The following is a 17,127-nucleotide window of genomic DNA, read 5'->3' as shown; positions in this document are numbered from 1 at the left end:
TCGACTTGTACCTAATCGTTCCTCATTTTTAATGTAGACTACCGAAGACGCCTCCAAAGCAGCAAAACGCAAATCTTCGTCACCGACGAAGGAAACACCCAGCAAAACTCCTCGTATTAAACCGGCCCAAACCGATATCGAATTCGTAGCGGAGGAAAATGAGCCGGAGATCGACAACAGCAAAGTTCTGCTCAGCTGGTGTAAGTAAAAGCCATTGTTAATTGGGTACTAATTGGTACCAACCATATTTAAAATAAAATGCCTGAGCACAACATTTGATCAAAAGATTATAGATAGTACGTGGGCGAGTTTGAAATGGCGTGACGGGTATGCGTAAAAAGCCTTGTGCTTGCCCTATTCATCTTTTTACAGGTCCCCATCTGAAGGCCGGGTAAAATAATTAAGGTGAAGATGGATCGAAGCCAAACCTCAAATTTTCAATAGCACAAATCTGGAAAACCGAACATCCGTTCAGGCTGAAAACTTAATCGATTGATCACTAGCTGGTGGTGACCAATCGATTAAGTTTTCAGCTCAAATGGGTGTTCGGTTCTCCAGATCCGTGCTCTTGAAATTTTGAAGTTTGGCTTCGATTCATCTTCACCTTAAGCCTTTTAGAGCACCTTTAACGGGCTTGACTGGAGGAGTAAAATGATCTTAAAAAAAAAGTCACTCAGTCTTTTAAGTTTAGTAACTCGCTTTCATACCTGTCGTTACAGCTCAGAAATTCTGGCGGTGATTTTTCTTTAATTTGCTCCAAAAAATCCTTGAGCACTTCAAAGCTACTACCTCAATTAATTACTTTGAACTTTTCCAAAGACTAGGACTTTTTCCAGATATTTTACCATTAATCCTTCAACCGTTACTCTAAAAGATCTTCAAATATTCTTACAGAGATTCTTGCAAGAGAATTCGCTAAAGTTTTCGAAGAAACTCTCAAGCATTTTTTCAAGAATCCCTACAATCAATTTTATCCCTGATTACTCCCATGAATTGCTCTAAAAATTCCTCGAATTCGAGAAAATCTGTTGAGAACTTTTCCAATAACTCTTCAATAAATGCAGCCTGTGATTCATCAATAAGTTCCTCTCGATTTTTTTTTCTAATGCTTTTTCCGGCACTTCATCAAAGTATTACTCCAGCAGTTATTCCGAACGTTTCTCAATAAATTTCTTTAAAAATTCCTCTTGGAATATTGAAAACTTTACTTTTAAGATTACACATCAGTTACAACTACAGCAATTTTTCAGAAAATTCTCCAATGATAAACCATTTTTTAGCGATTCCGTCCGATGTTTTTCAATGATTTCCTCCAGAAAATCCTGCGTGACATGATCCAGAGATTCGATTGATTCTTTTTTCAATTATTTCAGCAATTTATCTTGGAAATCTTCCGAAACTTCCTCGAGAGTCAATGAATTCTTTGAGTGATTCTTATGGATCAAGGTCAGAGATTACTTTATAAATCTCGATTACTTTTTCAAATCGACGTAAGTAACTTTCATACGGTTTTGAGAAAATTAATTAAGAAGAATCACAACCTGTCTTCTAAAACTGTTTTAAAATGAATAACCTTTTTAACTCTTTTTCGCCGTGTACATCGCTTAAATTTGGCATACAATCAGCTTGCGTTCAAAAACTAGGTAGTTTCAATTATTTCGCACAAAAATAATTATAACAGAATAATAAGCCGTTTAATTCAGTTACATTCGTCGTTTTCTATCAGTGTAAAATCGACTAAAGTAGTGTTTTGTTTTGATTCGTGGTTAAGTCACTTTGTCTCTCCATACAACGGAGCGGTGAATGTAGCGGTTGGGTTGCGAAAGTTGAAATTCTTACTTACGCCGTTTTGTAATTCCGGAATTAAACGTTCTAAAAGTTGGGTAAGAGCGAAATGTGTGGAATTTCGTCTGCAAAACACGTAGGATCGATAAAGTAAGTTTGTTCACTTTTGAGACTGTTTGAACAAGTTTTCGAGAAATATACCTAACATCTTTTTTATTTTTGACATTCCACTGGAGACATTCTAGGAGAACGTCTGGATTTTGTTTTTGCAGACTGTCTTGAGAAATATATCTAATAATTAACGGGGTAGGCCGTTTGTAATAGTCGTTTGACATAACAGATGTTTGGCATAATTTGAAAAGGAATACACTGCAGTGGTACAGTAATATCCGGGACCATGAGCTGCGTAATATAAAAACAATATTTTTTTCAATAACATGGCATATCTTAACCGTTAGACACATCTTTGTGAAAAATGCGCTTTAATATTCCGTACATAATGGCCCCGAAAGCTATTTATGATGCAATTCCAAAAGAGCTTTATTGGATATCAGTAGGTTTCCTTGGAAAATTAAGATTAGAAGTATGTGTTATCAATAACTGACAACGGAGTGTACGATCGCGAACAGTTTATCCATACTCCTTTGTTTAATGGAAGGAAATTGATCAAATTAAATATTTTTTACAATTATGCTAAATGGGATTATGCCAAATGACTGTATGGCAAACAGCATTATGACATATGGCATTATGCCAAACGGGGTAGGCCCTTACTGGAGGAATTTCTGAAGGTATCCATGGAAAAATTCCTACCTGTAGTCTCAAAGAATTCCTGAAGAATTATTTCGTAGGAAATCCTAAGAAATCCCTGGAAAAGTTTCTGATCGCATTTTGGAAGATGTTTTGAATGGGAGTTTTGAGGGATGTCTTAGGTAAATCGATGGAAGAATCTTCAAAAAAAAAATCCTTTAGACTTTTCTAAAAAAATATCTAAAACAATCTATGGAGGAATTTCTGATAGAAACTCTGAGTTCATTTTTGTGATTATCCTTGGAAAAAGCCATGTTCAGATATCCAAAACGAAATTCTTGAACTGCAGAAAATTACAAACCAAGTAAACAGTACTACGAGCAGTATTACTTGTAATGTCACGAGGAATTTCCTAAATCAGTCTTAGAAATACGTTTAGAGAAATGTCTGTTCTAATTCTATACTCTGATCTAATTAGTCCTGTTTGGTCGATTTGGTTTGGTTTGGCAAGAGGTCTCTAAAGTTCTTATTTTCTGCCATGAATTAGTGTTAGAGAACTTTTCCATTGTTTCATGTAGTGCATAGTTTCCCAAACTGTGGGTCGCGACCCTCTGGGGGTCGTGAGGTGATCTCTGGTGGGTCGCGAAAAATATATCAAATTTCTTACATTTTACAGCTTTTTCATTGTCTCCTCGAGTTTTGAAAACCGATTTTTAAAAGTTGTTCTTATCCTATCATATATGAAATCTAACGAATTGTTCTAATAATTGATCAGGTATTGATCGTGGCACTAACAGCCAAGACTATTCTGAATAAGGGGATCTAAAGCTTAAGCATTAGTTGCTATGAATCTTCTTCAAATTTATTTATTTCTCTTTTAAAAATGATCAATTATCTGATGAAGCACAATAATCAAATTTGAAAACTTCTTCTGAAAATCTCAAATCTTCTTCTGCAAACTTAGAAAAGAAAAAAAAACAATTACTTTAGTAAGAAAATCCAGTATTTCACAGATTTACTGAAGATTTGTTTGTTTCTTGTTTTTTTTTTGACAAACATTTAATATGTGGTTGAAATACTGACGAACAGCTCTATGACAGCAATATTTTCTCCAAATTCCAGTTGACCCGTTTGAGCCGCTCTGGCATACATTTAGCTCCTCTTTTCTACATTTTTTTACATTACCTTCATGCATTGGATGCTAGGTTAGGGGTAACATCCCAGCTGACGAGAGTTCATTCCCGGGTATGGTTATTTGCTAGTTTTTTTAATGGTTTTGTTCGATAATTGAAAAGACCATTCGGTGATTTCTCACAAAACGTTCAACTACTGAGATTTCGGTGTAATTTCACTGGAAATTTTGGAAATAATCTACCTAAGTAATCACTTACCTACTAATTCGTTTCTTGGGCTTATAGGGCTATTATCTTTCAATGTTAAGACTATCAGCCCTATAATAGCACTATTTTAGAACGCAGAATAGATAAAAAAAAAGCTATTTGATTACTTAGGTAAATGTGCGACGTAGTAACTAATTACCTAAAAAAATCATTTCTCATTTATTTCCCCTTAGTGGGTCGCGAGAAAGACGCTTAACTCCAAGGTGGGTCGCGCATTCGAAAAGTTTGGGAACCTATGATGTAGTGGATCATTTTGTTAGTATTCAGGCCAATTCAAAAGCTTGTATGATGTACACAATTGTTTGACAATACATCATTTTCATTACAGTTGATTCGGATTTGAATTTGGAGATAGATCCAAAAACGTTCGATACTGCGAAGCCCATTTCTGATGGTGCGTTGGCCTTGCTGTGGGCAGGCGTGCGCGCTAATATGGGCGTCACAAAAGGAAAGGTAGCATTTGAGGTTATCTTGACGAAGACCAATGAAATGCGCAAAGTTACGGAAGAACCTGTAACTTCCGAGTTTCGTGTTGGATGGTCAACAGCGGACACAAGTCTGCAGCTAGGCGAGGCCAAGCATTCCTTTGCCTATTCCAGCACGGCTACTAAAGGAACGGACAGTAAGTTTTCCGAGTACGGCACGGAATACAAGATGAACGACGTTATCGGGGTATACCTGGATCTGGAGTCTAGCCCGTGCAAAATCGAGTACACCGTCAATAATGTCAGTCAAGGAACTGCTTTCGAATTTGAGAAAGCTGAATTGGAGGGAAAGGCTATGTTTCCACATATCTGCAGCAGAAACATTGCCTTCAAGGTCAATTTTGGACAATTGGAACGAAGTCTGCTCAATGACAGAGCAAAACCCAAAAAGGCCAAGAAAGATGTAAAGAAATCTGAAAAACCAGCTGAACCATCGAAGGAGGGTGAGACTAAGCCAACTGAAACAGAGAAAACAACGGAAACGGAACAAACAGCAGAGACAGAGAAGCCTGCAGAAACGGAGAAGCCTGCAGAAACGGAGAAGCCTGCAGAAACGGAGAAACCAGCAGATGCAGAGAAAACCGAGGAAGGCGATAAGGTTGCTGCCGAAGCCGAGACAGAAAAGAAAGACGGTGAAAAGGTATGTGTAACAGAACTAGATAGAAGGTAGAGATAATCAAAGTATAATATGATATAATTTAATCCTCAGGATGACGACAAGGAAAACCAGAAAGAAGAGGAAACTACTGAGCCAGAAATATTGACTATCAACCCAGAGTACATCTACATAGCGCAATCTCCAAAAGAAAATCTAGTGCTTGGAGTTTGTCGCCCTGAAAGTCGTAAAGACTGTGAGGTGTGTCTTACTGTTTTGTACTGTTATATAAACACTTTAGATCTTTTATTCATTTCATTGTCAAAAGCTGTACATTTTCAGATCAATTGTTACAAAGTGTTTGTTGTATCTATTGTTTTTTATTTAAAATTTTCAGCTCATATTCCTTATCGGAATGCCTGCCAGCGGTAAAACCCATTGGGTTACAAACTATCTGAAGGAAAATGCGGACAAGAAAATTACATTGTTGAGCGTCCACTCATTGCTGGACCAAATGAAGGTAATTATTGGCTCTTGTTAGTCCATTGGCGATATCCTTTTATTTATCCATCTTTTCATATCTTTTGACAGCTTGCGGGCGAACCAAGAAAACCGCAAAACACGAAAAAGTGGTCGAGGCTTGTGGATCAGCTTTCGAAAAGCTTGAACAAACTGAGCGATATCGCTTCCAAGCGAAGACGGAACTACATATTTGATCAGGCATGTCCACAGTTCACCAGTTTACGATGGAACCTTGTATAACACTAACCTCACCTTGATATTCCAGACTAACGTTTTCCCGTCCGAGCAAAAGCGTAAACTACGTGGATTCGGCGAATTCGCAGCCCGAAAAGCCGTCATCGTTGTTCCCGACGAAGCAGAACACGTGCGCCGTATCAAATTGAAGAATGAAGTTTTTGGCGTCGAAGTTCCCGAGTCACACCTCAACGTGATGAAAGGTAAAGCGATTTGAGATAATTAGATGTTGCACACAGTGTCTATCATCACTTCTCCATTTTGAAGATGCAATTTGTTTCTAGGGCCTGGGCTAGATTAAAACCTTATGCTTTTTAACAACTTGGGGTTGTCTTCTTTAGAGAAGGGTAATTTGCAAATAAACCCAATAGAGCCTGCACCATTATCCTAAACCTTCGGGAAAGTATAGCACTTTGAGAGAAGTAGCCTCGACAAGTTAATTATTTTAGTTGACTTAAACATTGTTACAGGGGACCAGCCTCGGTAGGACTAATCCTCTGCAGCCTAAGTTACCACTCTGGCAGATACTATCGAAACATACTCTTATTTTCACTTTAAGAGCTAACTTTGTCTCTCTAAATGCTGCACCCATTATGTGTCATCTGCTCCGCCAGCACATAGACACTGCGGTTTGCTTACAATCGCTTGTCCTCGGCCTATACCGTCGCATTTTTCGCACAGCGAATTTCTGTCTGAGCCACTGCATTTCCACAATGCTCGATTACTTTTTCAAATCGACGTAAGTAACTTTTATACGGTTTTGAGAAAATGAATTAGGAAAAATCACAACCTGTCTTCTAAAACTGTTTTATAATGAATCACCTTCTTAACATTTTTTTGCCGTGTACATCGCTCAAATTTTGCATACACTTAGCTCTCGTTCAAAAACTAGGTAGTTACTTTTATATCCCACAACAATAATTATAAGAAAATGATAAGCCGTTTCATTCAGTTACTTTCGACGTTTTTCTACCAGTGTAAAATCGGCTCAAGTAGTGTTTTGTTTTGATTCGTGGTTAAGTCACTTTGTCTCTCCATACAGCGGGGCGGCGAAAGTAGTGGTTAGGTTGCGAAAGTTGAAAATCTTGCTTTCGTCGTTTTGTAAATCCGGAAATTAAATGTTCTAAAAGTGAAAAATCGAGTTGGTTCAGAGCGGTACGTGTAGAATTCCTCCTGCGAAACACGTAGGATCGATAAAGTAAGTGTTCACTTTTCTGACTTGAGACTATTTGAATAAGTTTTCGAGAATTCACGGCTCTTCCCGAAGCACTTGAAGCAAACTTCAAGAGACTACTGTGCTCAACGGGCATTTCGATCAGCCTGAGCATGCCCAAGTTCATCGCTTTGTCGAAATCAGCCATGGCCACTACATGGGTGGCCAGTGAGTCCTTTGTGAGGCGGACTGATTAACCGGCCTATTGGTCGGCATGCCATAGGCGCTGCAATCCCTGAATAATCTGAGTAACAGTCGTAGATACCGCATTGCAGTACTCGGCATGTCCACATTTCTTCTGGAATACATTGTTTGGGAACGTGTCCGTGGACAACGTGGAGTTCATTTCCCCACGATTTCTTTCATACCAATCTGACACATGGGTATTAGACGATAGGTCCCTCTTTAGGGATTCTTGCTGCCAACCTCTACGCCAGAGACAAACAGACGTCTCACTCATAATTGCCCATCGACGACCTTTTTAACGGTCGATTCAAATATATTGTAGGTGGTCAATCCACCACCCGCAGCGCTCGCATCGTTTTTGTTTGCGTTTGACGTTTATACACTACCGCCATCTGTTGGCCCATAGGCCAAACACACCGATTTTAGCATTTGGCGTACATGTTCTCTCTCTCGAATAGAAACAAAGTGACCTACAGGTAGAAATGCGTCTATTATGTGAAGATAAACCTGAAAAACCTACTGAAATATACTTTTTCCATTAGTTCAATAGTAACAAAGTATCGACAGACTATTTTCAAATCATAAATTTTGCTACATTTTGCTTAAACAAAATAAGAAGAAAATATTGAAATCTCAACCATTTTTGATAGCTTGAAACATCCGCCATTTTTGACAGTTTGCAACATGATCAAAAATTGAAATTGTTTTTAATAATTTCATTTTTTTCTTCACTAGGTGAATTCGTTATGATATTTCTTTAATATGCACTCGAACAAATGTTTATTTTTCCATTTAAGTGAAGAAAATATTGATATTTACTGAACAGTGTTTCTATTCGCCCCATTGCGGGGTGAATAGAAACATACAACATTTTCACAAATATTTGTACGAAATAATTTTTGTTTTTTAACGGCAATTGGGGTATCTGGTAAGGAAGACGGGACCCATATTTGAGAGTAATAAAAATGGTTTTTATCTACACGGTTTAAGTTGTACACATTCAAACATGTCGGAGAGTGTTTCTATTCGCCCCATTTTACGGTACGTCTGTTTGTATGTGCTCTACGCGTTGTAGGCTTGCGGTTGTAGACCACCGCTACCTCAGTCTTATGGTGGGCTAGTCCCAGTACTTATCATAGACAACGTCTATCCCCTAACACCCGTATCCGATCAGCCTCAGTACGTTACGGCAAATTGCATTCTATAATACCGGTTCCAGAATTGAACATTGAACAGCACCGAATCTCTAAGATGGTGAAGTGTTTCCGCAATAGCCCACCAGATGTAGAACACTTTTTGCACATCCAGAGTGACACACGCTGTATTGGTAAAGGCGGTAAAAGCTAAACCAGGCATCCCTCATGGACGGGAGTTGGCACTCAAGCAGATGCTATCGAAACAAGCTCTCTTTACTACAATAGTTCTAAATAATGGACGCAGTAGTTTCAATCCCCCAACAAAAAAAAAAAGCTCTTATTTTCCTCTTTGAGAGCTAACTTTGTCTCTCTAAAACCCATTAAGCGTTATCGGCTCTGCCAGGCACTTTGCGAATTACTTATAATTGTTTGTCCTTGGAATCCGCCGTCGCATCTTCTGCACAGCTAATTTCTGTCGGAGTCAATGCATTTTCACAATTTACTGTTCATCCCGAAGCACTTGAAGTAAAGAGATTACTGTGCCCAACGGGCATTCCAATCAGCCTAATCTGCTACCGGAAGCCTAATCGCTGCTACATGGATGCCTATTGTAAAGCGGAAGTCCATCTTCCGGTCACATCGATGTTATTAAGAGCAGCCGACACCTCCGCTGCATCGGTGGTCTCATCCAATTTTGTACTCACTTCGATTCCGCCGCCAAGCACTTCCTGTGCCAATTTGTATTGGTTTTGCTATAAACAAACTCATTAATGACGTCGAGTTGCATAACTGTCACCTGAATTTTGAGAGATACTCTCTATCGTTATCTATGGCCTCTATTAGGCCGTACATCACCTCATCGGAGCCTACCCTTAAGCGGAGTATTTAGAGTTAGCGGCTACAAAGCAAAGCCATGCTGAAGGTTTCTGGGTTCGTTTCGTAAATACGAATATACGAATGCGAAAATGGCAACTTTGGCAAAGAAAGCTCTCAGTTAAGGGGGCAGGATCCGTCATCAATTTGGGATCATTCAAAAGCAGTTTTTTCGTTCAAATTCGTGAAAGTTCACATGAAAATATGTTCACTATATTCTATTCTCCAATCGAAAAACAGTGAACACAATTTTGTCGAAAAAAATTCAGTTTTGAAAAGAAAAACTGCTGTTGAAGTTTTAATGATGACGATGATTACGATGACGGAGCGTTGAACGTTAATAACTGTGGAAGTGCTCATAAGTACACTACGCTGAGATGCAGGCTTTGTTCCAGTGAGGACGTAAATTTCAAGAAGAAGAAGATCGTCTCATATGCTGCACTGGGTCGGCCAGTTGCGCCGGTCCCCTAATTTTGGCGGAAACCTTGACCGCTTACTAATTTGGACATAATTCTCTGTTTAACGGTTACAGCAGGGAGTACTTGAAATACGCAGTATGGTTCTGTATATTGTAGGGGAAGACGGGGTAAGACCGCCCGCCTAAGCAATTTTATTCACATGTCAAAATCAAGAATCAATGAATCCTTTTTCGATGCAGCATGTCTTTTTTTGAAGCCTTGGGCAAAAAATATCACAGGCTTTGTATTTGTAAAAATTTATTTATTGCTTGAAGCTTGAAAAAGTGATTTCTTATCACGATTATTTTTAACGACGACGGGGTAAAACCGCCCACCCACGGGGTAAAAGCGACCACCTCAATTTTCGTTGACAATTTTGCGAAAAATTATATCAGTTCCTTGTTATTCTCATAAGTATATTGTTTTATGAATTCTACATTGATTAAAGTGGATATTGAATCATTTTAAGAGTTAACTAATTCAAAAAACTTAGATATATACTTATCATTACCTTAAGACACCCATATTTTTCAAAAATATGCGAATTTAGTTTGTATTTTTACACAAAATTGATTTTATTTAACTTGAATAGTAATGTACAACGTAGTTATAACTTTTAAAATGGTTTATACATTATATTTGGTATAAATTAGGGGTGGCGGTCTTACCCCATCAACAGTGGTCGGTTTTACCCCGCTTGCGCAATTTTCACAAGTAGAGCCTTATTTCAAAGCTAAAAATTTACAATTCATTTTTCACTTCACTGTAGCATATTTCACATTTATGTTAAAGCATGGACGGGTAATTTGTTATTTTTTGACAAAAAAATCCCTTCCGAAACCCTTAAGTGAGCATCTGTTAAAATTAGATCAAATTCAGTATCTACAAGCAAAAACTTTGTTTTTGACATATGTTATGAAAAAAATAATGTTGGTATCACCCTGAATGCTTTGAAATGTCAAAAATCTTGTGTTTATGCAAAGTGCTTGGTGAACTTTCAAGAAAATCGCCGTTTTCATGCCAAACTGAAGGTGGTCCGTTTTACCCCGGCGGGCGCTCTTACCCCGTCTTCCCCTAGTATAATAACATGAACAAGATTTGCATTTTGAAGAATACCGATCATGCATCGGAGGAAAACAATACAACAATTTAAACTTGTACGAAAAAAATCCTAATGAACTTTGCATTTCAGCACACTTCCATATTCCCCCCAAGGAATTGAACTGGTTCACCGAAGTTACGTACACGGACTTGGACGCAGAAAAGGCTGCCGAGCGAGCTAAAGCGCTCAACGAAGCCGGTCAAAAATCATTACCGCGAGGAGGAGTCAACAGAAATCAGCCACAACGACGAGGAGCAAACAACAACCAGAGATGGAACCAGGGCAACAAACGCTACAGTGGTGTTCAGCAGTATCATCAAGGAGGCTACAATCCACAACAGCAGCGATACAACAGCCCACAACAGTATTCTCAGAACAGAAACTACCGAGGCGGATATGGAAGGCCAAATGCAGGAGGTTACACCGGTGGTCGCTACGGCAGCAACAGTGATTGGACACGTGGGTAATGTGAAAGATGTCGGTTTGTTTATGAATTTTTACTAATATATGTCTCTTGCAGACGCTACGATAACCGTTATAACAACCGAGGAGGATACCAGAACAATCAGGCGCAACGATATGGAGGCAACTACAACAGAGGTAAGGCATAGATTAAGCAACTTAGTGTACCATTTGATACAATCTCTTCTAATGCAATAGAAAAGAATATCGACTATGCTATCCCATAAAAAAATGGCGACCTGTTTCCTTTCGACCTTTTGTCATACAGTTGAATCTCCATGAGTCGATGTTCCATTACTCGATATCGACTCATGGAACCATATTAAAAATCAAATTTCATGGTTACTATAATGGTCCTCTCAAACGGCTTTCCATAGCATTGCTGTTCCATGAGTCGATGGTCCCTTCAATATCGACTCATGGAGGGTTGACTGTAAATTCAAAGTGACAATGTACTAAGGCGGTTAACCAAGTTGTCATGAAACACTTTTATTTACTGTTGCTACTACAACGTCTTCAGGACCGTACCTACGTTACAATGTTCCTCAAATTCTCTGTTTGTCTTTAGTTCTTTGAACATCCCACGTGTTTTTATAGGTCTTGCTCCTTCCTCCTAGCTCCTCTTCGTCTTGTACTTGCCGGATTCGAGGCAAACATCATTTTTGCAGGATTGCTGTCTGTTATTCTTACAACACACGCCGCCCATCGTACCCTTCCACTCTTAGCGACTTTTTTTTCATACGCTGTTTTCATATACACCGCAAACATGATCATAGGCAAAAGAAGTTTATAAACTCTTAACACTGGCGAGTCCTTCTTAAGTAGTGTCCACGTCTCGTGCCCGTACAATACTACCGGTCTTATAAAGGGTTTGCATACTATACGCTTAGTTAGAATCTGAAATTCACCAATCCACTGGGTCTTGCAGGCACTTCCGGCAATAATGCGCGTCAGAATTTCCCTGCTGCAAATGCACCGGCATTTTTTTTTGCCGCGCCATTCAGATGTTTATCGTAGTGCTGCTGCCACTTTTCAATCGCTTCACGCTCGTTCCTCAAGATACATCCATCCTTACTTACACATTTAGACTCGCGGCATATGTTCTTAAATGTTTGATGGCTGCTTTAACGCTTCTAGAGCAGCCCGCAACTTTCACCAGTTCTCCCTCGCCCAGCAACGCTACGCTGCATCTAGGCTTAGGACTTAAGGCTAAGTAGCCCGTCATTTGTTTTGGCAGTCATGATGACTTTTCAGCATGCATTTCAAAGTGATAAAACTCAGTCTTGTTAGTTTATATTGACTTGAAAAAGTATCACTGCACGCGCCAACATGCATAAAGCATGCTGATACTTTTTCAGCTGTGTCAGTGCAAAACCAACTGATATCTTTGATTTGAAATCTCGAGATGAATTAGCAACAATCATCAACGACGCGTACAAATTTCAATGACGGCCTACTTCGCCTTAACTAGTAGCTACATAAAGCTGTTTGAATCGTGCCAGATTATACCGTGGCATGTAACGCATGCTATTCACTAGGAAAACCCTTTGGCGTACTTTTTTATAATTAGAAAGCCGCCCTAATCGATGTCGGTGCCACGATAAGTTGTAACGTCGATTATATCCGAGAAGTGTCTTCCATAAATCAAAACAAGGTGGATTTGTGTACCCATGTGGGAAACTGTGCTGGAAATGGGTTACATTGGTTCGTTGGTTCCCATTGCCATTATATGCGCTCTCAGTACCATTCAGATGTTCATCGAAATGCTGCTCCCACTTTTCGATCACCTTGAGTATTGTATATACTCCTATTCTTATTCCTGCACATTCAAAAACTCTTTCTTGAAGGAAATTGAAATCAATCTACATATCCATCATGAACATGCTATAATTCCGAGATTAATATTTTATGTTCATCGTCTTATTTTTCAGGATACGACAACGGCTCTACCTGGAATCAACAGAATGCCAATTGCTGGAGTTATGGAGGAAACCAAGGAAATGATTCGCAGCAATGGTACTCGTGGTGGCAGGTAAATATGATTTCCTTTTCTACATGCAACTAATATCAGACAAGCCGATGCGGTGTACATGACTTTGGTATGTTTCTTTCAGTGAATCGCAGGCTTGTTTGATTTTGATTGGTGTCGTCAGTACAACATGTTTAAAAGACTTATCGCGATCCAGCGACATGCCCGAACTCATCAGGTACTAATTTTCGATCTAGTGCTAGTTTCTTTCACCTATCGGGTTGAGAAAAAATAAACCTTAAATCATCTTATTGTAGATATCAATAAAGCAGATTTGAGATTTGACGGAGTTTACTACTTATTTAACGAGAAAATACTTTGGATTGCTTATTTCCCCCCACTGCTTAGTTTAATCCGTTGTCGTGCATAATCAATTGATTTGTTTGTAATAGCAAGAAAGAAATGCAAACTAGTATTAAGTCGAAAATTGGTACCCGTGACCCAAGTTTCTGATTCGTTATTGGCGCAGATTCTTTCTAAGTGGTTAGTATCTTGAAAGTATTGTACAAAGTACAGCGCGCGACTACTCGCCTTACAAAAATTCGCGCGACAACCGAAAGGTTAACTGAGGGCTTTCTTTGTCAATTGACCATTTTTGCATGTGTATATCGTGTGGCAGTTACGGAAATACTCTATGTTCTGGGAAGTCGAGAAAATTTCCTTTGCGAAAATATCCTTGATCGGCGGTATTCGAACCTGCGACCGACACATAGCTTGTCTCTGTTGGATAACTGCACGTGTATCGCTACGGATATCTGGGCCTCCAACATATGTTTTTCAACAGAGATTCTTTCAGTCATCCTTGGAGGAGTTCATCGGGAATTTCTAAAGAAGTTTCATCAAAGATTACTTCAGAATTGCAAATGCCTTATAGATTTTTTTCAGGATATTTTCCAATAAATTCTGATTTTTAGGAAGAATTTCTGGAGCAAGGTACTCTACAAAAATTATTGGTTCGAATTTCCAAGAAATCCTGAACGACAACTCTGGATGTAATCGTAAGAAACTCCAGGTAAATTTATGGATGAATCATTCGAAAAATTCCTGGATGACTTCGGGCTTTTTCGAGAATTTTTTGAATGAATTCTTGGTGGAATCGAGTATTATATGGTGTTATTGTTTGAAAAATTACAGTTGGAGATATCTTGAACGAAATTCTTGGAAGAAAGCAAGTTCGAAAAAGAACCACTCAATCCTGAAGAAATCTTCGGAATAATAACTAAATGAAACTTTAGGTGAACACCTGGGTTTATTTCTGATTTAATTTATATAGAAAATATTGTCCGCAGCGCAAGCAAAGCCATGCTAAAGGTGTCCGGGCTCGATTCCCGGTCGGTTCAGGATCTTTTCATAATGGAAATTTCCTTAACTTCCGTGCTTAGAGTATAATCGTACCTGCCACCGATATACGAATGCGGAAATGGCAACTTTTGCAAAGATAGCTCTCAGTTTAAAACTGTGGAAGTGCTCATTGAACACTAACTGAGAAGCAGGCTCTGTCACTGTGAGGGAGTAATGCCAAGAAAAAGAAGAACGAGCTGTACTGTCGTAATGTCATAAGCAATTTAAAAAAAACTTGAAAATATTCTTAATGTCTGGTCTGATTTTTTGAGGAATGAATCCATATGAAAACTACTCTCTCTTATTTCCTGTCTGTTTTCTATTTGATTTCTTGATTCCTGTTTGGTCTCTATAAGGTCTCTTTTTTAGGCATTAGGTATCTAAAGTTACTATTTTTGAGACATCCAGTCGATATCGGCTTGCTTTATGGTGTTTTTCCCTGACAACTGATCGGTTTTAATAATTGTTTAAAGTTATAGAGAAAATACTTCGGGTCTTATTATTATTATCAACTAACAAACTCTTATCATTTACTTGTTGTACATTGTTTTAGTTCTTGTGTGTTATGTTACCATAATTGTACATGTTTCTCAATGCGTTTACTTAAATGTCTTTGTAGTCAAATCTCAAAAACTTATTGCAGCAGCAAGGAGGCGGCAGCGGCGACAGCAATTCTCAGCAACAGTACTGGTCGCAACCCAGCTACGGAAACTATCAGCATTCAAAGTTCCAAGGATCGGGATCGTCGTTCAAGAATAAGTAAATGAGTTACTTAACAGGAATCCCCCTAATTATAAGTGACTTTTTTTATCAACTTTCTCACACATCCACACACAAGCGGCACTATCTTCATAAAAAGATTAATACTCTACCATTTGTTTGTTATAAGCATGATTTGATTCCGTTCAATGCATTGCATAACTACCATAAGTAACATATTGGCAAAACTACGAATACTTTTATCTTGAATATAAGACAAAACAAGTACAATTCAAATGCGTGGCACATTTTAACAGTGAGATATAGTAGTGCGAGGAAGTTTTTGAATGTGAAATCTTTGACTATTATTTGTAAAACTGAATAACGATATCTAGCTCTTATATAACATAGGTTAATAAGCTCAATATTTCTTTGAGGTAACCATAGTGCTGGTTAAGAGAATTTCATTCATGGTAGAGCAATTCACAATAAAGATAATGTGTTATATTATTTAAGTTGAGGAGGGTGTGCTGGAATATTTTTTTCCATGATGTACTGACAGTATAAGTTGTGCTATCTCTTCTGATCCTCGTATCGTTTGTTTTACATGAACCATGTAGTTTATCACCTGTAAATTTCGTTTACTTATTTTATTACATCTTTTTTTGTTTGACTTTATGACTACGCATTTAAGAGAAACACATAGTTATATAAATAGGCAAATAAAGATTTAACTTATAAGGATCAAAAAGGACAGCGTTGATTGCGTCATAATTATAAAAACATACTGATATCTAAAAAATGTTCTTGTTTTTTATTAGGTTTCGAAAATGCCCACTGACCCACACCAATACGAATTCTTATGCAAACCCACTCTTTGCCATGGTAGCTTCACAGACAAAATGAACAATTATTGTTTAAAACTACACTGCCCCTCTTTGCACAACAGTGCCATGTTAGAAAACGACCAACTGAAATGTGGAAACAATTTCGCTCCATTTTGAGTCTCTATTTGGTCTGAAATGTGTTAAATTTCTACATATCACTGTTTGTTGAGTACACGAACAAACATAATAAATTTCTTTTGAATTCAAGTTGAAAATTTGCCTTAAAATGCAGAAAAATCGTAGCGAGACTGTTATGCGGTTATATACAATATAATATACCAATGTACCTATTTGTATACCAGTCCCATCATGTTTATCGGCTCGTTCGACAGCTACTAAAACACGAAAACCTCTTTCATATATGATGAAAAATAGCACATTTTACGTTGTTGTTCTGAATGTTCATTCTTCTTAATTTTATTGCATGTTTGATACCATGACCGACGGAATCCAGGAAAAATGAATGTATTTTGAGACACTGACGCAATAATTACAAAGATATCATATAACAAATCAGGCTGTCCGAAACTGGGAGACAGGAGGTGCTCAACCAAAAATGTAATTTGTCCATATTTAGTTCAATTATGGTACAAAATACATTCATACTATCAATTAAGGATTATGTTCGAACATGATATCATGATATCATAAATGCGTAACACGAGCCTATCAAATCAATATTTTTCGAATTATGAATTTAGTGGCTTAAGTGTCCGGTACTGGGGGATCTTAGTGAAGAAAAAAGTTAAAATTTTTTAAACCAAATTCATTTTTCGATCATTTTCAAAATCAGCCAAAATGGCGGATGTTTCAAGCTATCAAAAATGATTGAGATTTCAATATTTCCTTCTTAAATTTTTAATGAGAAATGTAGCAAAATTTTGAATTTTAAAATAGTCTAGCGATACTCTGTTATTATTGTACTAATAGAAAAAATATATTTCAGTAGGTTTTTCAAAGTTTATCATTA

The 17,127-nt window shown here is 38.0% G+C and overlaps 1 protein-coding gene across 1 annotated transcript; it reads left to right on the top strand.

Annotated features, from left to right (window-relative positions):
- The first annotated feature begins 66 nt into the window (after positions 1-66).
- LOC5574387 (heterogeneous nuclear ribonucleoprotein U) lies at positions 67-15,985 on the top strand. Its single transcript, XM_021844415.1, has 10 exons — positions 67-200; positions 4,264-5,060; positions 5,130-5,276; positions 5,413-5,535; positions 5,607-5,735; positions 5,803-5,974; positions 10,830-11,202; positions 11,260-11,339; positions 13,133-13,233; positions 15,215-15,985. The coding sequence occupies exons 2-10, from the start codon at positions 4,368-4,370 to the stop codon at positions 15,332-15,334; spliced, it is 1,938 nt and encodes a 645-aa protein (XP_021700107.1). The 5' UTR covers positions 67-200; positions 4,264-4,367; the 3' UTR covers positions 15,335-15,985.
- Positions 15,986-17,127: the final 1,142 nt, after the last annotated feature.

This window comes from Aedes aegypti, chromosome 2, assembly GCF_002204515.2.
Source record: "Aedes aegypti strain LVP_AGWG chromosome 2, AaegL5.0 Primary Assembly, whole genome shotgun sequence".
Taxonomy (NCBI): Eukaryota; Metazoa; Arthropoda; class Insecta; order Diptera; family Culicidae; genus Aedes; species Aedes aegypti.
Note: the sequence above shows the minus strand (reverse complement) of the source record. Positions and strands in the feature narration are given on the sequence as shown.

Coding starts and splice junctions, on each gene's coding strand:
- LOC5574387 (XM_021844415.1), top strand. CDS start 4,368: ATGGGCGTCACAAAAGGAAAGGTAGCATTTGAGGTTATCTTGACGAAG. Junction 5,277..5,412: donor AAAGTCGTAAAGACTGTGAG/GTGTGTCTTACT, acceptor TAAAATTTTCAG/CTCATATTCCTTATCGGAAT. Junction 5,975..10,829: donor ACACCTCAACGTGATGAAAG/GTAAAGCGATTT, acceptor TTTGCATTTCAG/CACACTTCCATATTCCCCCC.